Source organism: Salvelinus fontinalis, chromosome 27 (genome assembly GCF_029448725.1).
Source record: "Salvelinus fontinalis isolate EN_2023a chromosome 27, ASM2944872v1, whole genome shotgun sequence".
NCBI classification, from domain to species: Eukaryota; Metazoa; Chordata; class Actinopteri; order Salmoniformes; family Salmonidae; genus Salvelinus; species Salvelinus fontinalis.
The window spans coordinates 11,088,931-11,115,548 of NC_074691.1; the positions used below are offsets into that span (position 1 = coordinate 11,088,931).

At 41.8% G+C, this 26,618-nt stretch overlaps 1 protein-coding gene across 1 annotated transcript; it reads left to right on the forward strand.

The window, feature by feature from the left end:
• Positions 1-594: 594 nt before the first annotated feature.
• On the forward strand, positions 595-26,618 carry LOC129825030 (uncharacterized). Its single transcript, XM_055884686.1, has 2 exons — positions 595-738; positions 1,218-26,618. Exon 2 carries the CDS (start codon positions 17,191-17,193, stop codon positions 18,547-18,549), a length of 1,359 nt encoding a protein of 452 aa, XP_055740661.1. The 5' UTR covers positions 595-738; positions 1,218-17,190; the 3' UTR covers positions 18,550-26,618.

A 26,618-nucleotide genomic window follows, 5' to 3' on the forward strand; every position in this document is an offset into this window, starting at 1 on the left:
ATGTGACAATGAGATTAAGACATTTTTTGGAACCAATGATAAAACAGCAGGGGCACAACTTTCACTGGAGTCATGTCCCTCACAGATTCTGAAATTGCATGTTTGTCCCCACCCAGTTTTATCATTGCAATGTGATACAAAAAGTGGCAGTGGTGTGCTTTAGGGATCGGCTGGATTTAGGACCATGTGAACACCACAGATTGGGCTGGAGCCAAATATAAGATCAGAGCTATTTTGGCAGAAGAGATGGGACTCTGAGCCCAAGGGCCAGCATTTATATGTCCTTCAAAGAAAGGACAGTGGACCAAGATTCAAAGGTCAGATTAGGAAGCAAGATTTGGTGTTTGCTCGATTTGCTCTTAGGACATTGCACATTGAACTCGTCATTACACCTGGTTGGCAAGCATGTTAATGGTTTGTGTCTGGAGTGTATGGTCGATGAAACGGTGGAGCATGCGTTGTTATATTGTTGAAGAGAGGGAAAGCTTGAAGTGTAGGGTCATTGAGGTTGGATGAAGTTAGCAGGGCTCTTTTGTATTTTCTCAGAAGTACTGAGTTAGGTAGGAGGATTTAGAAATGTTGCACTGTGATTGACCACACACTCCCGAACAGTAGGTGGCGGCATGCACCTTTAACGTTTGTTTGCGGACCGCCATTATATCATAGAAGAAGAAGGCTGTGTTGTGCTCTTTCCACAAGTTGTAAAAGCAAGCAGAGTATACTGATGTAGCTGGCAAGGTAACTGCTGTTTAACTTTACAGGAAAACTAAACTAGTGTTTATTCGCAGTGCTGAGCTATTCTTGTAACTGACATGTACAGTAACGTTAGCTAATGTTTCATCCCCTCTCGACTGCGGTGAATGAATTAGCTACGCTAGCTAGTAACGTTAGCTTCCACAGCCAGGTCAGCTCTAGCTAGTTACTGTATCTGTCAGGTGGCTATTATTACTATCCAATGGCTGTTATTTGTATGGAAATGTTTTGTAGCCTTTGTCCCGCTTCAACAGAAGTAAATTAACTTTTGCCAGTTGATGTACCGTTAGAGAGAGCTGGCCAAAATTTAGCTAATGTTAGCTATTTTTTTGACCTATATCACACTAACAATGAAACCATCAGCCAAACGATTGAAGACGGATATTCTGATGTTTGTTCAGTGCATTGAGTTTTTATTAGTCAGTATTGCATGTAATGTTATTGATTTGTCTTTTTCCCCCTAGCTAATTTCCGACACTTCACACTGACACAGTGGACCAATTTCTTCATACTGCTCCCACCTGCAGCTTTTCATACCGCACCCTGCCAGTGGCAAGAACTGGTCCCAAACCCAACTGCAGTCCCGCAATGTTATTTTAGGTGTATGTGACGCACCTCACTTGCCATCCATGATCACACCAATTTTGCTCTCTATAGGCAATATCAAATGTGCAAAAATAATAAAGTTAAATTAGCAGAGATTCTCAAATGGCCCTTACAGTATATTAGGCTATCTGTGTTACTGGGCCCTTACAGTATATTAGGCTATCTGTATTACTGGGCTATATCAGCCAATATGATAGATGTAGTTTGAAGAGGGCGGAGTTGGAGAGACTTGCACTTTCTCTTGAGATATTTTTATAGCCTACCTTTTAGAGGTGGGAAGATTTTCAGATGGAGAAATATATCAATATCTATTTATAGGCAGTGTAGTAAACTATAGCCTAATCATAGGCCTATTTAGGAGGACGCTTTGCAGGCAGAGACAAATAAATGGGTAATCAATACTTATTGAAAATAAGAAGGCGCAATGCTCGCTCACCATAGCAGCCTAACCTATGTGCACGTTGTGCCTTTTCAATGATGATTACAATCTTTGATTGCACTTCGACTCAGGTTTGTTGAGCGCCCTCCACTTCTTTCAATTGTCAATATTTATTTACAGAAAATGTAGGAAACTACAGTCTAATCATATTTGGGCTCCCAAGTGGTGCAGTGGTCTAAGGCACTGCATTTCAGTGCAAGTGGGGTCACTACAGTCCCTAATTCGAATCCAGGCTGTATCACATCCGGCCGTGATTGGGAGTCCCATAGGGCGGCACACAAAGTAATTAAGAATTTGTTCTTAACTAGTTAAATAAAGGTAAAACATTTTTTTTATATATATATATGATAATTTCATATTTAAGTTAACTGCCACATAATTCTCCGCCCATGTAGGCAGCCTACTCTATTTCAATGAGACCAAACATACTAGGGGCACTTGAACTCTAGTATGTGAACTAAGAGAGGTAGGATACTGAAGTTAAAGCAGTGAATTCTGAGTGTGTGAATAATGCGAAAAAATATGTTTTTTTTAATACAAGAGGTAGGCTAACGCATTTAAAGCAGAAAGAGGACTGTTTCCAAATAACTTGTGGGACAGCAAAAATATTTTTATCCCAAGGTCATCTGTCTGACTGTCGCAGAATGAAAAATGCAGACCGCGCACCAATAATTTGTCGGGACCCGCAAGTCCTGCAAGCATCGCGGGGGAATGCAGCCCTCTAGTGCACAGTCATTGTACCAGGATCAGATGGTGACAGGGGTCCCAGCAGAGTCAGACAGCCAGGGAAGACCAGACCACAGAGCTCAGGTGAGCAGTATATTAACATCAGTGAATGATACAATGTTCCATCTTACAGGACAGTATCTTAAGCTTTAAGATACAGTCTGGGATCTGGGAATAATTATAATTTCAATTATTGAACTGTTGATTCTATTCTTGGATAATACATTGTATAAATGTACACCAAGGTAATTATTTGTCATGCCTCATCTTAGGAGGATCAGATGGTGACAGGGGTCTCATTAGGGTCAGGCAGCCAGGGAAGGCCAGTCTGTGATGGAGCTGAGGAGAATTTTTGCAGATACAACGCTTTCTTCTCTCTGTGCAGAACACACTGGACAAGCCAGACACTATTTTAAGACAAACCTCAAGTTGATTTAAAACTGTATCAAGGGTTGATACAGGCTTTTCCAGATGACACACAACATGTATAGTAAAACAAAAAGGTGAGGAAGATCTGGTAGAAGCTATTGATGATGATGATGAATGGATACAGATGTGTTTGAAGGCCGAGTCATGTTCATATCGTCTCAGACATAAATGACTGCAGTTTGAGACCATCAATAGAACGTACTATATGCCAGTGAAACTGAATTACATGCACTCAGAAATTTCATTCCTCTACTGGAGGTGTAAAACACAAAAGGGGACATATTTGCATATGTTATGGGGTTGTGAAGGCTGGCTGAATTCTTGCAAAGAGTCTGTTCTTTTATCTCAGGATGTCTACAGATTCTCCCTGTTTTTGTTTGCTTGGAAATGTTGATACTGGAGACTGTTATCTGAAGAAACTGTAACCAAGCATTTATAGTGGCCAAGAAATGCATTGCCATTAATTGGAAGGTTGGTTATCCTCCCACAATGCCAAGTTATGTATCACTAGATTTGATTTAATACAAGATTAAGTGTATACTGGGCAAATTTCATAATGTCTGGATGCCTTATATGGAAAACGGTACAACTAAAGGAATCTGTATTGAAAACATGCCCACGTCAGGGCAGATACCTACAGTACATTCGGGGGGGGGTTCAGACCCCTTGACTTTTTCCACATTTTTTGTTACGATTGGACATGGTCAAGAAAGGCCCACACCTGTCTATATAAGGTCCCACAGTTGACAGTGCATGTCAGAGCAAAAACCAAGCCATGAGTTTGAAGAAATTGTCTGTAGAGCTCAGAGGCGGGATTGTGTCAAGGCACAGACCTGGGGAAGGGTACCAAAAAATAATGCAGCATTGAAGGTCCCCAAGAACACAGTGGCCTCCATCAATGTTAAATGGAAGAAGTTTGGAACCATCAAGACTCTTCCTAGAGCTGACCGCCAGGGCAAACTGAGCAATCGGGGTAAAAGGGCCTTGGTCAAGGGAGGTGACCAAGAACCTGATGGTCACTCTGAAAGATCTCCAGAGTTCTTCTGTGGAGATGGGAGAACCTTCCAAAAGGACAACTATCTCTGCAGCACTCCACCAATCAGGCTTTTATGGTAGAGTGGACAGACAGAAGCCACTTCTCAGTAAAAGGCACATGACAGCCTGCTTGGAGGTTGCCAAAAGGCACCCAAAGACTCTCAGACCATGAGAAACAAGATTCTCTGGTCCGATTAAACTCTGGTTTGGTCTGAATGCCAAGCGTCACGTCTGGAGGAATCCTGGCACCATCCCTACGGTGAAGCATAGTGGTGGCAGCATCATGCTGTGGAGATGTTTTTAGCGGCAGGGACTGGGAGATTACTCAGGATCGAGGCAAAGATTAATGGAGCAAAATACAGAGAGATCATTGATGAAAACCTGCTCCAGAGTGCCCAGGACTTCAGACTTGGGAAAAGGTTCACCTTCCAACAGGACAATGACCGTAAGCAGACAGTCATGACAACACAGGAGTGGCTTCAGGACAAGTCTCTCAATGTCCTTTAGTGGCCCAGCCAGCCTGGACTTCAACCTGATCTAACATCTCTGGAGAGACCTGAAAATAGCTGTGCAGCGATGCTCCCGATCCAACCTGACAGAGCTTGAGAGGATCTGCAGAGAAGAATGGGAGAAACTCACCAAATATAGGTGTGCCAAGCTTGTAGCGTCATACCCAAGAAGACCTTTGGCAGCTGTAATCACTGTCAAAGGTGCTTCAACAGAGTACCGAGTAAAGGGTCTGAATACTTATGTAAATGTGATATTTCAGTTTTGAATTTTTTTAATAAATGAGCCAAAATTTGTGGTATTGTGTAGATTGATGAGAAAAAAATGTATACTTTCCGAAGGCACTAGTAGGACATGGCTCAACTGGCAAAAACCATGAGCCAAGCAATTGGTATAGTAATCTTAGTAGATTGTACAAAGCCTCATATCGTTCTATGGCAATAAACACCAGGTGAAAAATTGAAACAGACGTGAGGTACATATCAAAATTAGAGTGCAGCAAACGAAAAGCAAGTACCATCAGCCCTCAACAGCTCGTATTGTACTAAAAGGTATCACAGTCTCTCCAAGCAGCAGGTCTGCAAGTGTCAGAGACATTATAAGCATGTTAGTTGGCCTGTGTAGCTGTTTCATGTGAGCAATGGAAATAATAACCACACCATTCCCAAGAATGGTGACGGCATACAAAAAAAAGCTCCTTCACTGAAGATTTCACAGGTGCAGGAGGCATTAGATTCTGGGTAACAGAACAGCATTGGATACAATTTTTGATGAGATGAGATATCCATTTCCCAAAACAAAAAGGCATTTAAGTTAGAGATGATCACTTGCTACTGAGGTCACAGGTGCAGGTGTGAGAGGTGCTGATCAAGCACGATCTTCTTAAATGAATGATAGTGTTTATAGACTGGGGGTATTTTGGTTACACCTCCTTACAGGCTGACAACCATTTATGATATGTTACGTGATTTACATCTGTATGGTACATTAGTATATTCAATTAATATATATTAAATTAACACTACGATAGATAGTAAGATGATGTCATGAGCATGCCTTTTAAACACTTTTTGAGGCACTTTGCTTTTACCAGTATTTAGAGCGTTATGCACTAGTGTTAGTGGAGGTAAAATATTCTAGGAAATGTTCTTTAATTTACAGAAGTTGTCTCCAATCAATCAATCAATGTTTGGTTGTGCGTGTGTGTTTGGTAGGGGTAGCTGTATCCAGGGGAGGATTTGACATGATACAATGACTATGAAGTTAAAGTGCAGACTGTCAGCTTTAATTTAAGGCTATTTAATTTGAGAAAGTTAGAAGCACAAATATCATACCCCCAAGACATGCTAACCTCTCACCATAACAATATGAGGGGTGGTTAGCATTTTTTGCAGGGGTGTGATATTTTTGCATCTAACTTTCTCATTTATCGTTATTCACGATTCATTCACGATGCACACTTTATCCACAATCATGGTAGTATCCATATTAATGTAGAAGTGTTTCGAACCAATTTACAATAAAAATGACTCCAAAATGACACAACACATTATTTACCATTAATTTCTATTGGGCACAAAATTATCTGAAACAAACAGCAAATGCATCCAACAAATGTTTAGAGTTACAAGCTTGATGTAGTGATTGCGTGCTATGAATATGGGACCAAATACTTAACTTTTTACTACTTTAATATATGTCCCAATACTTTTGGTCTCATAAAATGGGGCGGGGGGAGGGGGGCTATGTACAAATAGTGTTGTAATTTCTAAACTGTTCACCCGATATGGATGGATATACCCTCAAATGAAAGCTTACAGCCTTCACTTTAACTTAACTCTACACCTCCCTTTGCTCAAGCTGAGCCTTTCTAATGGGCTCGGAAGTTGTAGCAAATAAATTGTCAATCAGACTGCATATGAGATTTTTTTTCAGAGCTGATCTGTATTAGTGGAAAGAAATATCACAATTGGGATGCCTGTCTAAACAGTGTCAATTCCAATTTCGGGGGTTAACCCCGACCGGGATTCAAACCCAGATCCAGCCAACATCTTAACCTCTACGCCAAGAGGGCCAAAACTCTTGACGAGCTTTCTAGGTGTTGGCTTAAGGTCATGACACTATAACCCTTCCTTCGGGAGAGCGTGTCTTCTCACATGTTTTCGCTTCTTAGATGGCTTCACGGGTGCCATCCCACTTCTGATGTCAATGTAGCGAATTCGGGGGGTAGCCCCGACCGGGACTCAAACCCGGATCCAGCAAATGTCAAGCCAAAACCTTAACCGTTGTGGCCACCAAGAGTTTGAACCTCTTGGCTTAATGGTTATGGTGTTGGCTTAACAGTTGCTGGAACCATGTTTGAGTCCTGGTCAGGGTTACCCCTGAACTTGCTACAATACACTTCCACGGTGGCTAGGAAAAACTCCCTAGAAAGGCCAGAACCTAGGAAGAAACCGAGAGAGGAACCAGGCTATGAAGGGTGGCCAGTCCTCTTCTGGCTGTGCCGGGTGGAGATTATAACAGAACATGGCCAAGATGTTCAAATGTTCATAGATGACCAGCAGGGTCAAATAATAATAATCACAGTGGATGTCGAGGGTGCAACAGGTCAGCACCTCAGAGGACATACCATTGTATCTGTCCCATTATGGCATCTGTGAGAGCATGGGCATCTCCATTTTTTCTCCATTATGGCATCTCCATTTCGAAGTAGTCCATTTTCTTCTTCTACTACTTCTATGAGTTGGTAAACAAACTGAAAGGGTGCATACTGCCACCTGTAATGTGTTACTTGAACAGGTTTAAAACCATGATTGCTCAAGGCCAGCCTTTCTTAAAGTATGGGTCGTGGACCTGTTAATGGTGGGTCTTAATGTGTCAGTGTAAATTTATAATTGTTTCATTAATTACTAGAATTGATTTGGCCAAGTGCATCCGCGCTCTCTGCTCAGTGCGCTTTCTGCTTAAGCAGCGGTCTTTGCTCAGTTTGGCAGCTGCGCAAGTGTGAGAGGGAGATGTCAGTGTGCTTCGCGGTTTACCGGATCTTTTTTTCTGCAGTTTTCTTGAAGATCACGCTACGACACACACGATGATGCACTGTCAGCCACAGACTTGTCATTCCCACTCGCCATCACTCACCGCTGTCATCAAATGGACTCATGCTAGCCACAAGTTCTTACTGAGCTCAAATGTCATAAAACGCATATACAGTGATTAGTTTCTCTCTCTTTCATACAAACTTATAACGAGGAGCAAACATACCCTCGTAAAACTGACTATCCTACCGATCCTCGACTTTGGCGATGTCATTTCCAAAATAGCCTCCAACACTCTACTCATGAAATTGGATGCAGTCTATCACAGTGCCATTCGTTTTGTCACCAAAGCCCCAAATACTACCCACCACTGCGACCTGTACGCTCTCGTTGGCTGGCCCTCGCTACATATTTGTCACCAAACCCACTGGCTCCAGGTCATCTATAAGTCTTTGCTAGGTAAAGCCCCGTCTTATCTCAGCTTACTGGTCACCATTGCAACACCCACCCGTAGCACGTGCTCCAGCAGGTATATTTTCCTGGTCATCCCCAAAGCCAACACCTCCTTTGGCCAACCTTCCTTTCAGTTCTCTGCTGCAAAAATCTCTGAAGCTGGAGACATATCTCCCTCACTAACTTTAAGCATCAGCTGTCAGAGCAGCTTACTGATCACTGCACCTGTACACAGCCCATCTGTAAATAGCCCACCCAACTACCTCATCCCCATATTGTTCTTTATTTTTCTCTTTTGCACCCCAGTATCTCTACTTGCACATCATCATCTGCACATCTATCACTCCAGTGTTAATGCTAAATTGTAATTATTTCGCCACTATGGCCTATTTATTGCCATACCTCCCTAATCTTACTACATTTGGACACACTGTACATAGATTTGTCTATTGTGTTATTGACTGTACATTTGTTTATCCCATGTGTAACTCTGTGTTTTTGTTTTTGCCGCTTTGCTTCGTCTTGGCCAGGTCGCAATTGTAAATCAGAACTTGTTCTCAACTGGCCGACCTGGTTACATAATAAATAAATAAATAACAGGCCAGAATGCTTCAGGAAACAGTGCCTCGACAGTGGAAAAGCAAGTCAGTTAGCAAGGCATTGTTGTCATTTTACAGCAGGTGAGGATAAGCAGAAATAAGGGAGTACTAACTAACATCCATAGTAGTAGATGTGAGTTTCTCTTTCAAACAATCCCCTGGCCTTGTACACAGCTAATAGCTAACATTCGCCAAAGCAAGCTAGCTGGCTACTGATAGTGCAACCCTAAGTAACAGTACAGATGAAGATGAAAAATGATCAGGCCTAGTTTACATCTACTGTAGAAATTATTGTTGGAAACAAGTCTAGGTTGGAACTGTTGTTGTTAAAATACAATAATAATTGTTATTCTTAACTGGAATAAACTGATTGAAGCAAGATGCTTTTTGAGGCAAACACACTCACACAGTTCTGGGTTGCTCATCTTCAACAGGAAGCTGTCTCCTGCCAGAAAGAGAAAGCAGTAGATGTTCTGGTCCAGTTTGGCACCACATACCTATGCGAGTCAGGGTTCTCAACTCTGACAAACTTAAAAAACAAGTACAGAAACAGTTTCAAGGCTGAGCATAACCTCAGTGTTACACTGTCAAAAACAGCCCAGAATAGACATGTTGCTGTTAAAATACAATACATATTTTTTATTCTGAACTGGAATAAACAGATGTATCACATCACACAGATATAGACCAGAAAAGGACTGTGTGTGTGTTTTCTGGTCTATATCTGTGTAATATGATCAATCAGTTTTTTCCAGTTCAGAATAAAAAAATATGTATTGCATTTTAACAGCAACAGTTCCAATCTAGACTTTCTTTCAACAATCATTTCTACAGTAAGATGTACAGTAGGCCTGATAATTTTTCATCTGTACTGTTACTTAGGGTTGCACTATCAAAATGCCTGTGTGTGTTCTGTTATTCATCTGTGTGATGTGATCAATATGCTTATTCAAGTTCAGAATGAAAATTATTTATTGTATTTTTAACAGCAATAGTTCCAGCCTAGACAGATATGTGATTTAATGGTGGAACAAATTCGAAGAATTCCTTTGTCTTCAGAAGTGCGATGGACCAAAGCTTGCTCTCACATGAACGCGCATGGTCAGCGCATGTTCAGGTCATGTTAGACCTTACTCAATCCCCTCTCCTTCGGCTGCACTTCACAGTAGAAGCATCAGACAAGGTTCTAAAGACTGTTGACATCTAGTGTAAGCGATAGGAAGTGCAACATTACCAATATCCCACTGTATCTTCAATAGGAGCCGAGTTGAAAATCGAGCAACCTCAGATTTCCCACTTCCTGGTTGGATTTTCTCAGGTTTTTGCCTGCCATATAAGTTATATACTGTGTTTATATGTTATACTCACAGACATCATTCAAACAGTTTTAGAAACTTCAGAGTGTTTTCTATCCAAATCTACTAATAATATGCATATTCTAGCTTTTATGGCTTTGTTGCAGGTCGTTTACTCTGGGCATGCTTTTCATCCGGACGTGAAAATACTACCCCCTACCCCAAAGAAGTTAACAAGTATCCATGTTGTTGTCATTCCGCTAGGGACCTGTTTTCAGCGTATGATGAATGATGATACGAGGTTATGATTAATAAGTTAACTGTTTATAGATGTAATAGGTAAAGACCTTGTAGAGTTTAATTCGGGAGATGGTAACTCTTTAAAGAACCGCTCTCGTGGTGCCACAGATCCTAATGAGTTAATTGTTACATGATTCATTTAAAATTGGGTAACAATTAAACATTGTTATTTATCTAATTAACTAACGGTCTTCAAAAATCTCCTGGTAGCGCCTGCATGCTCTGGACACTACGCTGACAGACACAGCAAACCTTTTTGCCACAGTTCGCATTGATGTGCCATCCTGGATGAACTGCACTATCTGAGCCACTTGTGTGGGTTGTAGACTCCGTCTCATGCTACCACTAGAGTGAGAGCACCGCCAGCATTCAAAAGTGACCAAAACATCAGCCAGGAAGCATAGGAACTGAGAAGTGGTCTGTGGTCACCACCTGCAGAATCACTCCTGTTTTGGGGGGTGTCTTGCTAATTGCCTATAATTTCCACCTTTTGTCTATTCCATTTGCACAACAGCATGTGACATTTATTGTCAATCAGTGTTGCTTCCTAAGTGGACAGTTTGATTTCACAGAAGTGTGATTGACTTGGAGTTACATTGTGTTGTTTAAGTGTTCCCTTTATTTTTTTGAGTAGTGTATTTGTGTCTTGATTGGGCTCTGAGCGCCGACTCAGATTATTGCATGGTTTGCTTTTTCTGTAAAGCTTTTTTGAAATCTGACACAGCGGTTGAATTAAGGAGAAGTGCATCTAAAATTCCATGCATAACAGTTGTATCTTTTAGCAATGTTTATTATGAGTATTCCTGTAAATTGGTGTGGCTCTCTGCAAAATCAAAGGATGTTTTGGAACTTCTGAACATAACGCGCCAATGTAAACTCTGATTTTTGGATATAAATATGAACTTTACCGAACAAAACATACATGTATTGTGTAACATGAAGTCCTATGAGTGTCATCTGATGAAGATCATCAAAGGTTAGTGATGAATTTTATCTTTATTTCTGCTTTTTGTGAATCCTCTCTTTGGCTGGAAAAATGGCTGTGTTATTCTGTGAATAGGCACTCACCTAACATAATCCTTTGGTTTGCTTTCGTCGTAAAGCCTTTTTGTAATCGGACACTGTGGCTGGATTTACAACAAGTGTATTTTTAAAATGGTGTAAAATACAGGTATGTTTGAGGAATTTTAATTATGGGATTTCTGTTGTTTTGAATTTGGCGCCCTGCAGTTTCACTGGCTGTTGAAGAGGTGGGACGCTACCGTCTCACGTACCCTAGAGAGGTTAAAGAAGAGATGGAGGGGGACAGAGACACTTAATCAACATTGCCACATTCAGAAACTACTCTCACCTACAATAACCATATGCTTTTCACACGAACCGCTACCCGCTTTGAGCAAAAAATCATTAATATATTTATGTGAAATGCCTTGGTTTGCCAGGGATCTCTTGGTGAACGGAGCAGCCTTGAAAGGGGGTTGGGACTTTTTGCTGCACACTTGTACGGCTCTGATTGTCTAAAATGGTTCCAACAACTCTTATACTGTTGTCCATTTTCGTAGTTGTCCGGTATCCGGTGATTTGTGTAATTCTGAACAGAACTACAGAGTTAATATTCCTTCCATTCATTCTTAAATATGCTTATTTGAAGACCGACTAGCCAGCCGTATCGATGGTTCTCCAGTGGGGTGACAAGAGTAGCGTAATATGAGGATTTGAGCAGAGCAACAGGATGGTCCTACTTAAATTCGCTTTCGACTATAACTTACTTAGGACAACTAATCAGTCGTACCAGTGATGGTCCGGGAGGTGATTTTATTGCCTCCACCTCGTGTTGAGATTCAATGTTCAACCCATTTTAAACATGTACCTGCCGCTTCACGCTTAATCTGGTTCATTGTCTTTTTTTTCTTAACCCATCATTTATACCTTTTGCTTGAAAGGGGCGGTTCCGGTAGGCTGGCACGGTCCCTGACCTCACTCCGGGGCCGTGATTACTCACTGTGCAAAGTTATGGAAAACAATTATCTCTTATAACTTCTCAAATCACATCCCTCTCTTAACTTCTTATGGCTGGGTGGCAGTATTGAGTAGCTTGGATAAAAAGGTGCCCAGAGTAAACTGCCTGCTACTCAGGCTCAGAGGCTAAGATATGCATAGTATTGGTAAATTTGGATAGAAAACACCCTGAAGTTACTAAAACTGTTTGAATAATGTCTGTGAGTATAACAGAACTCATATGGCAGGCAAAAACCTGAGAAAAAAATCCAAAAATCTGAGGTTTGTAGGTTTGACTATCCAATATACAGTGGGACATTGGTCATATTTTACTTCCTAAGGCTTCCACTAGATGTCAACAGTCTTTAGAACCTTGTTTGATGCTTCTACTGTGAAGAATGAGGGAAGGAGAGCTCTTTAAGTCAGGCGTCTGGCATGAGCTGAACATGCGCGCTCACGTGAGAGCGACCTGCTTTGCATTTGCATTTCTGAAGACAAAGGAGTTCTCCGGTTGAAACATTATTGAAGATTTATGTTGTAAACATCCCAAAAGATCGATTCTATACATCGTTTGACATGTTTCTACGAACTGTAATGGAATTGTTTGACTTTTCGTCTGACCTGCGCGTCATGAATGTGGATTACTGGACTGAACGCGCGAACAAAATGAAGGTATTTGGACATAAATTATGGACTATATCGAACAAAACAAACATTTATTGTGGAACTGAGATTCCTGGGAGTGCATTCTGATGAAGATCATCAAAGGTAAGTGAATATTTATAATGCTATTTCTGACTTCTGTTGATTCCGCAACATGGTGGGTATATGTTTGGCTTGTTTTGGTCTCTGAGCACCGTACTCAGATTATTGCATGGTTTGCTTTTTCCGTAAAACTTTTTTGAAATCTGACAAAGCGGTTGCATTAAGGAGAAGTATATCTATAATTCTGTGCATAATACTTGTATCTTTTATCGAACTTTATTATGAGTATTTCTGTAAATTCATGTGGCTCTGTGCAAATTCACGGGATGTTTTGGAGGCAAAGCCAAATGTTAACTGAGGTTTTTAGATATAAATATGAACTTAATCGGACAAAACATACATGTATTGTGTAACATGTTGTCCCGGTAGTGTCATCTGATGAAGAATATTAAAGGTTAATGATTAATTGTATCTCTATTTCTGCTTTTTGTGACTCCTCTCTTTGGTTGGAAAATGGCTGTATGCTTTCTGTGACTAGTTGCTGACCTAACATATATGTTGTGCTTCCGCCGAAAATCCTTTTACATGCCGGTAAGTGAAATCGAACAGCTACTCGAGCTGTCATGTGACCGAATACTGCAGACAACGCATTCACAGATGCAGACGAGAGTACTGAATTAGCGTACCATGAGTTTTAATGCTCAGAGGGAGACGGCACAGTATTCCGTTTAAGTCAGAAACCAAAACTCCTCCATAGTGACCTGTGAATGCGTTGTCTGCAGCATTCGGTCACATGACAGCTCGAGCAGCTGTTCGATTTCACTTACCGGCATGTAATCTGAGCTAGGATCACAGTCAAACAGATTTTGCTGATTCGGTCACTCATTTGTATAATTTGTTTTGTGTTTCCCCTCTATGCTTGCGTTAAGTTTCCAAAATATGTCTGTTACATAGGCAAGGAGATACATTTTCTTTTCCTTACACAAAGTCAAGTCTGTTTTTAATTTGACATCCATTGCGAATGACAACAGCTCTTCTCTCAATTCAAAAAATATTTCCAAAACTCCACCTGGATAACCCCCAAGCCTTGGTGTGAAATAGAACATTGTCATGCTCTGATCCCATATCTCCACATAGTTTAGCGAACAGGCGTGTGTGATGTAGTTTACAATCGAAGTTACCTGCTGCATATCTCGGAATACTGCTCTCAGCTCTTTTGCCGCCAGTTGCTCTCGGTGTATCCATTATAGCTCAGTGGGTGTATCATACAATACGTCTATATGGCAGAGGGAGACATAACTAGAGTGCAGAGGCCTGTCCGCCGTCCAGTGATAGATGGAGCCCCATTTGTGCAAAAGCCAGCCATTCAATCCCATGGTATCTGTTTTTCGTCAAAATAGCCACGCAGCACACTGAACATCCCCTGTGTTGTTTCATGCTTAGGAATCGTGAGACAGAACAATATGTCCTCGTGAATAGCATCCCCCAACATGTGGCGGACAAAAGTCAGTCCTCTTGATTGCTACACTACAGTGCATTCGGAAAGTATTCAGACCCCTTGACTTACTCCACATTTTGTTATGTTACAGCCTTACTCTAAAATGTATGATATTGTTTTTTCCCCTCATCAATCTACGCACAATACCCTATAATGACAAAGCAAAAAACAGTTTTTTAGACATTTTAGACATAATATAAAACTTTAAATAATTTTTTAAAAGTATTCAGACCCTTTACTCAGTACTTGTTGAAGCACCTTTGGCAGCGATTACAGCCTCTAGGCTTCTTGGATATGACGGTACAAGCTTGGCACACCTGTTTTTCACATTCTTCTCTGCAGATCCTCTCAAGCTCTGTCAGGTTGTATGGGGAGCGTCCCTGCACAACTATTTTCACATCTCCAGAGATGTTCGATCGGGTTCAAGTCGGCTCTGGCTGGGCCACTCGAGGACGTTCAGAGACTTCTCCCGAAGCCATTCTTGCGTTGTCTTGGCTATGCGCTTAAGGTCGTTGTCCTATTGAAGGGGAACCTTCACCCCAGTCTGAGGTCCTGAGCGGTCTGGAGCAGGTTTCCATCAAGGGTCTTTCTGTACTTTGCTCCGTTCATCTTACCCTCAATCCTGACTGGTCTCCCAGTCCCTGCCACTGAAAAACATCCCCACAGCATTATGCTCCCTACACCATGCTTCACCGTAGGCATGGTGCCAGATTTCCTTCAGATGTGACTCTTGGCATTAAGGCCAAAGAGTTCAGTCTTGGTTTCATCAGACCAGAGAATCTTGTTTCTCATTGTCTGAGAGTCTTTAGGTGCCTTTTGGCAAACTCCAAGCGGGCTGTCATGTGCCTTTTACTGATGAGTGGCTTGTATCTGGCCATTCTACCATAAAGGACTGATTGGTGGAGTGCTGCAGAGATGGTTGTCCTTCTGGAATGTTCTCCCATCTTCACAGAGGAACTCCGGAGCTCTGTCAGAGTGACCATCGGGTACTTGGTCACCTCCCTGACCAAGGCCCTCCTCCCCCTATTGCTCAGTTTGGCCGGGCGGACAGCTCTAGGAAGAGTCTTGGTGGTTCCAAACTTCTTCCATTTAAGAATGATGGAGGCCACTCTATTCTTGGGGACCTTCAAGGCTGCAGAGTTTTTTTGGTACCCTTCCCCAGATCTGTGCCGACACAATCCTGTCTCGGAGCTCTACAGACAATTCCTTCGACCTCATGGCTTGGTTTTTGATCTGACATGCACTGTCAACTGTGGGACCTTATATAGACAGGTGTGTGCCTTTCCAAATCATGTCCAATCAATTGGATTTACCACAGGTGAACTCCAATGAAGTTGTAGAAACATCTAAAGGATGATCAATGGAAACAAGATGCACTTCAGCTCAATTTCGAGTCTCATAGCAAAGGGTCTGAATACTTATGTAAATATAGTATGCCGTGGAAATTACAGTTAGGGACACCTGAAGTCAATCTTAAATGAATCATTCTTTATTATTAACAGCAAGCTGGAGAGGTCACAGTCAAACTTAAATGCATAATGTACCGGGCTTAGGTGAGCTCTACCGGGGCAGTCCCGTTAGTTCTCTTATGAGTGATTTTTTTTATTATTATTATTATAATTTTTTTGCCCCTTTTCTCCCCAATTTTCGTGGTATCCAATCGCTAGTAATTACTATCTTGTCTCATCGCTACAACTCCCGTACGGGCTCGGGAGAGACGAAGGTCGAAAGCCATGCGTCCTCCGAAGCACAACCCAACCAAGCCGCACTGCTTCTTTAACACAGCGCGCCTCCAACCCGGAAGCCAGCCGCACATATGTTCCAAGAAGGCGTAGCAGTCGGACGTGTATTTGTCTTGTCTTGTCCCGTCTTGTCCCGCGTAAATAGTCCTCGTATTTTTTGTATACATTTCGTATATATTTTAATTTCACTTTCCATCTTGGAACTGAATATACATTCCCGCAACCCGCCTCACCCAATGTGGTACGGATCTGCTATTTTTTATACTTTAGAACCGTAACCCCAATCAGAAGCTAGCCAGATAACTAGCTACTAGCTAGTAGTCAGTTAGCCACTGCTGCGGTCTTCGCCCTTAACTCGGACACCAGCCAGCTTCAGCTCGGGCAAATACCTGCCAGTCTGCAGGCGCGATATCAACCCAGAGAATATAGGACTGCTTTTTCTCTACCACATCACCGGATTCCTGATGCAAGCTCTGGACAATTACACCGGATCATCGTCGCTAGCTAGCTGCAACCAGGTGGCTACTACTGGCTAATACCTCTGTCCCGAAACAAGCACCAGTTAGCCTTGAACTAGCCTCGAGCTGGGCCCATCTGCCGGCTAGCCGAAGAGGCCTACCAGCGAATTATTGGGCTACAATACCTCTTTTGCCAATTGGACTGGACCCTTTATTGCCGACACGGAGCCCCGCCGATCCATCACGACTGGTCTGCCGACGTAATTGTCCGAGGTGGTTTCAACAGGCTTTTCCATTGCGACGTTTCTGAATACCCATCTGCTAATTATTAGCTGTCTTATCGGCTGCTATCTAAATAAATATACCGGACAATTTTTATTTTTTTATTTTTTCCTGGGTCACTATATCTATTTTGCCAATTGGATCGATCCCCTCTACCACACGGAACCCCACTAATCTACCGACGGAAACGAACGAGGTGACAAAAAAATTAAAAAATAAATAAAATAAAAACAGACCTCCATCCTATGTTATCTTGCTACCGATTGCCAGCTACCCGGCCAGCTGTCTGGATCGCCGTGCCCCCAACCAACCTCTACTCACTGGACCCTTATGATCACTCGATTAAGCATGCCTCTCCTTAATGTAAATATGCCTTGTCCATTGCTGTTCTGGTTAGTGTTTATCGGCTTATTTCACTGTAGAGCCTCTAGCCCTGCTCACTATATATCCAACCTCTCAGTTCCACCACCCACATATGCGATGACATCACCTGGTTTCAATGATGTTTCTAGAGACTATATCTCTCTCATCATCACCCATTACCTAGGTTTACCTCCACTGTATTCACATCCTACCATACGTTTGTCTGTACATTATTCCTTGATGCTATTTTATCGCCCCCAGAAACTTCCTTTTACTCTCTGTTCTAGATGTTCCAAACGACCAATTCTCATAGCTTTTAGCCGTACCCTTATCCTACTCCTCCTCTGTTCCTCTGGTGATGTAGAGGTGAATCCAGGCCCTGCAGTACCTAGCTCCACTCCTATTCCCCAGGCGCTCTCTTTTGATGACTTCTGTAACCGTAATAGCCTTGGTTTCATGCATGTTAACATTAGAAGCCTCCTCCCTAAGTTTGTTTTGTTCACTGCTTTAGCACACTCTGCCAACCCAGATGTTTTAGCCGTGTCTGAATCCTGGCTTAGGAAGACCACCAAAAATTCTGACATTTTTATCCCTAACTACAAGATTTTCAGACAAGATAGAACGGCCAAAGGGGGCGGTGTTGCAATCTACTGCAAGGATTGCCTGCAGAATTCTGTTTTACTATCCAGGTCTGTTCCGAAACAATTTGAACTCCTACTTTTAAAAATCCACCTCTCTAAAAACAAGTCTCTCACTGTTGCCGCCTGCTATAGACCACCCTCTGCCCCCAGCTGTGCTCTGGACACCATATGTGAACTGATTGCCCCCAATCTATCTTCAGAGCTTGTGCTGCTAGGCGACCTAAATTGGAACATGCTTAACACCCCAGCCATCCTACAATCTAAGCTTGATGCCCTCAATCTCACACAAATTATCAATGAACCTACCAGGTATCACCCCAATTCCGTAAACACGGGTACCCTCATAGACATCATCCTAACCAACTTGCCCTCCAAATACACCTCTGCTGTTTTCAACCAAGATCTCAGCGATCACTGCCTCATTGCCTGTATCCGTAATGGGTCAGCGATCAAACGACCTCCACTCATCACTGTCAAACGCTCCCTGAAACACTTCAGCGAGCAGGCCTTTCTAATCGACCTGGCCGAGGTATCCTGGAAGGATATTGATCTCATCCCGTCAGTAGAGGATGCCTGGATATTTTTAAAAAATGCCTTCCTCACCATCTTGAATAAGCATGCCCCATTCAAGAAATTTAGAACCAGGAACAGATATAGCCCTTGGTACTCTCCTGACTGCCCTTAACCAACAGAAAAACATCCTATGGCGTTCTGCATTAGCATCGAACAGCCCCCGTGATATGCAACTTTTCAGGGAAGCTAGAAACCAGTATACACAGGCAGTTAGAAAAGCCAAGGCTAGCTTTTTCAAGCAGAAATTTGCTTCCTGCAACACAAACTCAAAAAAGTTCTGGGACACTGTAAAGTCCATGGAGAATAAGAACACCTCCTCCCAGCTTCCAACTGCACTGAAGATAGGAAATACTGTCACCACCGACAAATCCATTATAATTGAGAATTTCAATAAGCATTTTTCTACGGCTGGCCATGCTTTCCACCTGGCTACCCCTACCCCGGTCAACAGCACTGCCCTCCCCTCTGCTACTCGCCCAAGCCTTCCCCATTTCTCTTTCTCCCAAATACAGTCAGCTGATGTTCTGAAAGAGCTGCAAAATCTGGACCCTTACAAATCAGCCGGGCTAGATAATCTGGACCCTTTCTTTCTAAAACTATCTCCTGAAATTGTTGCCACCCCTATTACCAGCCTTTTCAACCAGCCTTTTCAACCTCTCTTTCGTGTCGTCTGAGATTCCCAAAGATTGGAAAGCAGCTGCGGTTATCCCCCTCTTCAAAGGGGGAGACACTCTAGACCCAAACTGCTACAGACCTATATCTATCCTACCCTGCCTTTCTAAGGTCTTCGAAAGCCAAGTCAACAAACAGATTACCGACCATCTCGAATCCCACCATACCTTCTCCGCTATGCAATCTGGTTTCAGAGCTGGTCATGGGTGCACCTCAGCCACGCTCAAGGTCATAAACGATATCTTAACCGCTATCGATAGGAAACAGTACTGTGCAGCCATATTCATTGACCTGGCCAAGGCTTTTGACTCTGTCAATCACCACATCCTCTTCGGCAGACTCGACAGCCTTGGTTTCTTTAATGATTGCCTCGCCTGGTTCACCAACTACTTCTCTGATCGAGTTCAGTGTGTCAAATCGGAGGGTCTGTTGTCCGGACCTCTGGCAGTCTCTATGGGGGTGCCACAGGGTTCAATTCTTGGACCGACTCTCTTCTCTGTATACATCAATGATGTCGCTCTTGCTGCTGGTGAGTCTCTGATCCACCTCTACGCAGACGACACTATTCTGTATACTTCTGGCCCTTCTCTTGACACTGTGTTAACAACCCTCCAGGCGAGCTTCAATGCCATACAACTCTCCTTCCGTGGCTTCCAATTGCTCTTAAATACAAGTAAAACTAAATGCATGCTCTTCAACCGATCGCTACCTGCACCTGCCCGCCTGTCCAGCATCACTACTCTGACTTAGAATATGTGGACAACTACAAATACCTAGGTGTCTGGTTAGATTGTAAACTCTCCTTCCAGACTCACATCAAGCATCTCCAATCCAAAGTTAAATCTAGAATCGGCTTCCTATTCCGCAACAAAGCATCCTTCACTCATGCTGCCAAACATACCCTTGTAAAACTGACCATCCTACCAATCCTCGACTTCGGTGATGTCATTTACAAAATAGCCTCCAAAACCCTACTCAATAAATTGGATGCAGTCTATCACAGTGCCATCCGTTTTGTCACCAAAGCCCCATATACTACCCACCACTGCGACCTGTACGCTCTCGTTGGCTGGCCCTCGCTTCACACTCGTCGCCAAACCCACTGGCTCCAGGTCATCTACAAGACCCTGCTAGGTAAAGTCCCCCCTTATCTCAGCTCGCTGGTCACCATAGCAACGCCCACCCGTAGCACGCGCTCCAGCAGGTATATCTCTCTGGTCACCCCCAAAACCAATTCTTCCTTTGGCCGCCTCTCCTTCCAGTTCTCTGCTGCCAATGACTGGAACGAACTACAAAAATCTCTGAAACTGGAAACACTTATCTCCCTCACTAGTTTTAAGCACCAGCTGTCAGAGCAGCTCATAGATTACTGCACCTGTACATAGCCCATCTATAATTTAGCCCAAACAACTACCTCTTTACCTACTGTATTTATTTATTTTGCTCCTTTGCACCCCATTATTTCTATCTCTACTTTGCACCTTCTACCACTGCAAACCAACCATTCCAGTGTTATTTTTTTTACTTGCTATATTGTATTTACTTCGCCACCATGGCCTTTTTATATATTTTTTATTTATTTATATATATATATTTTGTTTGCCTTCACCTCCCTTATCTCACCTCACTTGCTCATATTGTATATAGACTTATTTTCACTGTATTAATGACTGTATGTTTGTTTTACTCCATGTGTAACTATGTGTTGTTGTATGTGTCGAACTGCTTTGCTTTATCTTGGCCAGGTCGCAATTGTAAATGAGAACGTGTTCTCAATTTGCCTACCTGGTTAAATAAAGGTGAAATAAATAAATAAATAAAAATGTGTCGGAGGAAACACCGTGCACCTGGCCCCCTTGGTTAGCGCGCACTGCGCCCAGCCCGCCACAGGAGTCGCTGGAGCGCGATGAGACAAGGAAATCCCTACCGGCCAAACCCTCCCTAACCCGGACGACGCTGGCCCAATTGTGCGTCGCCCCACGGACCTCCCGGTCGCGGCCGGCTGCGACAGAGCATGGGGGCGAACCCAGAGACTCTGGTGGCGCAGTTAGCACTGCGATGCAGTGCCCTAGACCACTGCGCCACCCGGGAGGCCCCGTTAGTTCTCTTATATACTGCTTACACAGAGAAGTTATATTTGCATGATTTAGCTTATTCATCATTCATAACGAATTCCTCATTGACGTTTGGTTCATGCATGTGGCCGACCAATGCCTCACTAGGCTTCTTCTCTCCAAACTGAGACCTTGAAATTGAGATATACATTTTCTTCTCAAAAAAAGGTTCTGGGCATACTGTCAAATTGCAGATTCTGATAGTGAGGATTCCTCCCAGGCACGTCTCTTGCATGAACACAGAAATTGCTAATTAGAAAAGCACAAACATAACATTTTCCATCAAAGGTATTTCTGTTTTTTATTTGTAATACATTTGCAATTTTTTTTAAACTTGTTTTCACATTGTCATTATGGGGTATTGTGTACACATTGAGGATTTTTAAAATCCATTTAAAATAAGGCTGTAACATAAGAAAATGCGGAAAAAGGGAAGGGGTCTTAATACTTTCCGAATGCACTGTGTATATACAGTTGAAGTCGGAAGTTTACATACACTTACGTTGGAGTCATTAAAACTTGTTTTTCAACCACTCCACACATTTCTTGTTAACAAACTATAGTTTTGGCAAGTCGGTTAGGACATCTACTTTGTGCATGATACAAGTAATTTCTACAACAATTGTTTACAGACAGATTATTTCACTTATAATTCACTGTATCACAATTCCAGTGGGTCAGAAGTTTACATACACTAAGTTGACTGTGCCTTTTCACAGCTTGGAAAATGATATCATGGCTTTAGAAGCTTCTGATAGGCTAATTGACATCATTTAATTTGAGTCAATTGGAGGTGTACTTGTGGATGTATTTCAAGGCCTACCTTCAAACTCAGTTCCTCTTTGCTTGACATCATTTGAAAATCAAAAGAAATCAGCCAAGACCTCAGGAAAAAAATTGTAGACCTCCACAAGTCTGGTTCATCCTTGGGAGCAATTTCCAAACGCCTGAAGGTACCACGTTCATCTGGACAAACAATAGTACACAAGTATAAACACCATAGAACCACGCAGCATCATACCGCTCAGGAAGGAGACGCCTTCTGTCTCCTAGAAATGAACATACTTTGGTGCGAAAAGTGCAAATCAATCCCAGAAGAACAGCAAAGGACCCTCATGTGAAGATGCTGGAGGAAACAGGTACTAAAGTATTTATATCCACAGTAAAATGAGTCCTATATCGACATAACCTGAAAGGCCGCTCAGCAAGGAAGAAGCCACTGCTCCATAACCGCCATAAAAAACCCAGACTACGGTTTGCAACTGCACATGGGGACAAAGATCATACTTTTTGGAGAAATGTCCTCTGGTCTGAAGAAACAAAAATAGAACTGTTTGGCCATAATGACCTTCGTTATGTTAGGAGGAAAAAGGGTGAGGCTAGCAAGCCGAAGAACTCCATCCTAACCGTGAAGCACGGGGGTGGCAGCTTCATATTGTGGGGGTGCATTGCTGCAGGAGGGACTGGTGCACTTCACAAAATAGATGGCATCATGAGTCAGGTAAATTATGTGGATATATTGAAGCAACATCTCAAGACATCAGTCAGGAAGTTAAAGCTTGGTCGCAAATGGGCCTTCCAAATGGACAATGACCCCAAGCATACTTCCAAAGTTGTGGCAAAATGGCTTAAGGACAACAAAGTCAAGGTATTGGAGTGGCCGTCATAAACCCTGACCTCAATCCTATAGAACATTTGTGGGCAGAACTGAAAAAGCGTGTGCGAGCAAGGAGGCCTACAAACCTGACTCAGTTACACCAGCTCTCTCAGGAGGAATGGGCCAAAATTCACCCAACTTCTTGTTGGAAGCTTGTGGAAGGCTACCCGAAATCTTTGACCCAAGTTAAACAATTTAAAGGCAATGCTATCAAATACTAATTGAGTGTATGTAAACTTCTGACCCACTGGGAATGTGATGAAAGAAATAAAAGCTGAAATAAATCATTCTCTCTACTATTATTCTGACATTTCACATTCTTAAAATAAAGTGGTAATCCTAACTGGCCTAAGACAGGAATTTTTACTAGGATTAAATGTCAGGAATTGCGAAAACTGAGTTTAAATGTATTTGGCTAAGGTGCATGTAAACTTCCTTCTTCAACCGTATACAAAAGTATGTGGACACCCCTTCAAATTAGTGGATTCGGCTATTTCAACCACACACGTTGCTGACAGGTGTATTAAATTGAGCACACCGCCATGCAATCTCCATAGACAAACATTGGCAGTTGAATGGCCTTACTGAAAGTGCCACTTTCAACGTGGCACTGTCTTATGATGCCACCTTTCCAACAATGATTGCCTATTATAGCATCAATTATTTGTTTCACAGTGTTATCTGACAAAGGTATTCATGTGAGTGTCTGTGCCTCTGCCTCCACAACACAGACACCAGAAAAGAAGTAGATACTTCTCAAATAATGACATGCCTCCTTTGTGTAATACAGTCCATTTAGTGAGCCAGCAGCAGTGCCATTCGTTGATGTATAAGTGCGGTTAGTATTTCATGAGACATTGTCGAGATGATCAACTAATGATGTTATATCTACAGCGAGATATAACAGTGAGAACATGCTGCCGACAAACAGGGCCCAGTAGATGATTATTTTGATGTTCCTCTTCATTCAGATGTAGGGTGCATGCTGGGCAGGGACGATCCGGGTGAAGTAGTTAAAATTCAGACAAGTCGAGATTGACATGTTGGTGGGTGATGAGTACACCATTATCAGAACACCAGCAAAGCAGAGCTCTGAATGTTCATTTGAAGAAGAATCAGCACAAGTATTCCTTTGCAATAAGAGAGACTAGAAAAACTAAAAAACCAAGGCTCCTTGGAGTATATTCAAAGGCCGTTTGAGAGGGTTTCAAATGTCTCCTTACAGCACTATTGAGACCGGCTCAACTTAAACAAGAATTCTGAAAGGTTTTGTTTTTATATATCTAGGTGGGACAGTATATAGGCCTTAATATTGGTATGTGAACCTCATCACACTCTTATGAACATACTGCAGAGTTATATATCGTATGTTCTGCACATGTTATGTTTGTGCTCTTGAATACAAATGAATGTGAACAAATGAAAACGTATCAGTACTGAATCACCTGGAATGAGTTATCCATCTTGTTAATCTTTTTCTCTGCAAAACTGACAGGTGCTCAACTGAAGACGTTTGTTTGTCTGTCCGTATTTATTTGGACAGTGAAGCTATGTTTTTTACATTTCGCTCTATACTTCATAATTTTGGATTTAAGATACATTGTTTCATATGAGGTTACAGTACAGAATGTCACCTTTTATTTGAAGGTATTTTCATACATATCTGTTTTACCGTTTGGCCCCATATTCCTAGCATGCAATGACTACTTCAAGCTTGGGCTCTAGAAACCTGTTGGCTGCATTTGCAGTTTGTTTTGGTTGTTTGGTTATGTTTTGCCCCAATATAAACTGAATGATGAATATTATAATGTGTCGTTTTGGACACACGTTTTGGAGTCACTTTTATTGTAAATAAGAAGAGATGTTTCTGAACACTTCTACATTGTGTATGCTACCATGATTGTGGATAATCATGAATTAATTGTGAATAATGATGAGTGAGAACACTAGAGGAACTAAGATCATAACCCCCCAAAACATGCAAACCTCCCCTTTTATTGGTAATTGTGAGAGGTAAGTGTGTTTTAGGGTTATGATCTTTGAGTATCTGTAACTTTCTCACTCATCGTTATTCACGATTCATTCATTATTATCTGTAATCATGGTAACAATCCCCTTAATATAGAAGTGTTCAGAAACAGGGCAATTTCTAGCGTTTTTGGGCCCCTAAGCATTTCCTGGTTGATACAATTCTAATAATTCACCTAATTTCAGTTTATGGGGCAAAACAAGCAGTCAATGTGTAGAGAATCATTGTACCATCTAAACCGCTGTGAAATATATTTTCAATAACCAAAAATATTGTGTTTGAAGCTGGTGTACAAAACCAAAAGGAAAAGAAGCAAAAACAAAACTTAAGGGGAAGCCAAGAAGCTTTCCCAGAACAGATGCACTGGCTTCATAGACTTGCTTTCAATGCGAAAGACAGATCAATAAATCACATTGCTATGTGAATTTGGTAGGGTCACCCAAAAAGTTACATATTGTAGCTTTAAATGAGTGCATTTATGTACAAAAATAATACAAGAAGTATTGAGTTGAAACATGGATAATTGGTGGAGTACTGTGGATACTACTAAACCTTGTAAACCTCCAAGGCCCATGTTGCCCAGGGTTAAGAACGTACATTGTAGATTAATATTATTACATTGTATTGTATTATACCCTCTAAATATTATTATTCCAATCTGTTGTTTGTAATATTATTATTATTTTTTTAAAGATAAAAAAGAGAAACGGGACGGCGGACACCACGTTGATAACGCCTGCCCTAGAGATCTGGATTGCGTGACCGGTCAGTAATTTGGCCATGATTACTTCAAGGTTTAGATGGCTGGGTAGACTACCTTACCTAAGGGGGGCCCTAACCGTCCGCTTGTCTCTTATTCCTAGAAACGGCACTGTTCAGAAACTATTCTATTCTTATTTACAATAAAAGTGACTCCACAACATTATTTACCATTCATTTCTATCGGGCAATACATTTCCATTTTTACCCATTAAATTACTGGGAATGTATACATATTGAGTGTGCGACTCTCTTTGTTTTATAGTTTATAATTTATTCACCGTTAGTCAGCACCTCTAAACTAAATCATTTCCTCTGGGTGTGCGCCTGTTCATGCTTTTTATTACACGCCATTATCTGAAACGCAAACAAAACAAACTGCAAAAGCATCAGACAAGTTTGTAGAGCGACAAGCTTGATGCAGTCATTGTGTGCTAGGAATATGGGACCAAATACTACACTTTTGACAAAATGTAATACTTATGACACCTTCAAATTCAGGGGACCACAGATGTAGGATCTTTTGCTACAGCAGGAAAAATAATCCTGCAGCAACAGGAAATGTGGATTATAATGAATGGACACTTTTGTAGGGTCTGATATTTTATTTGCCATAACAAAAAATCTAAGTGGAAATAAAAAATGTTAGAAGCCTTTTTAAAACTCAAATACACTACAATTTTGCATTTCCTTCTATGCAGGAAAATTCTCAGCAAAAAGTGTGATCAAATTAAGAACGCACTCTGTAGATACATAAAGTGCATTCATTTCTAAACAGTAAAACAAATATGTATAAAAAATACCCTAAAATAAAAGGTGACTACTGTCACTTCATATGAATTATTTGATCAGAAATGCTGGAGTATAGAGCAATATTCAACTGGATTATACTTGTTTTTAAACCTACACACCTGTGTCTGATATGGTTTAATAAAGGACTGAGAACAAAG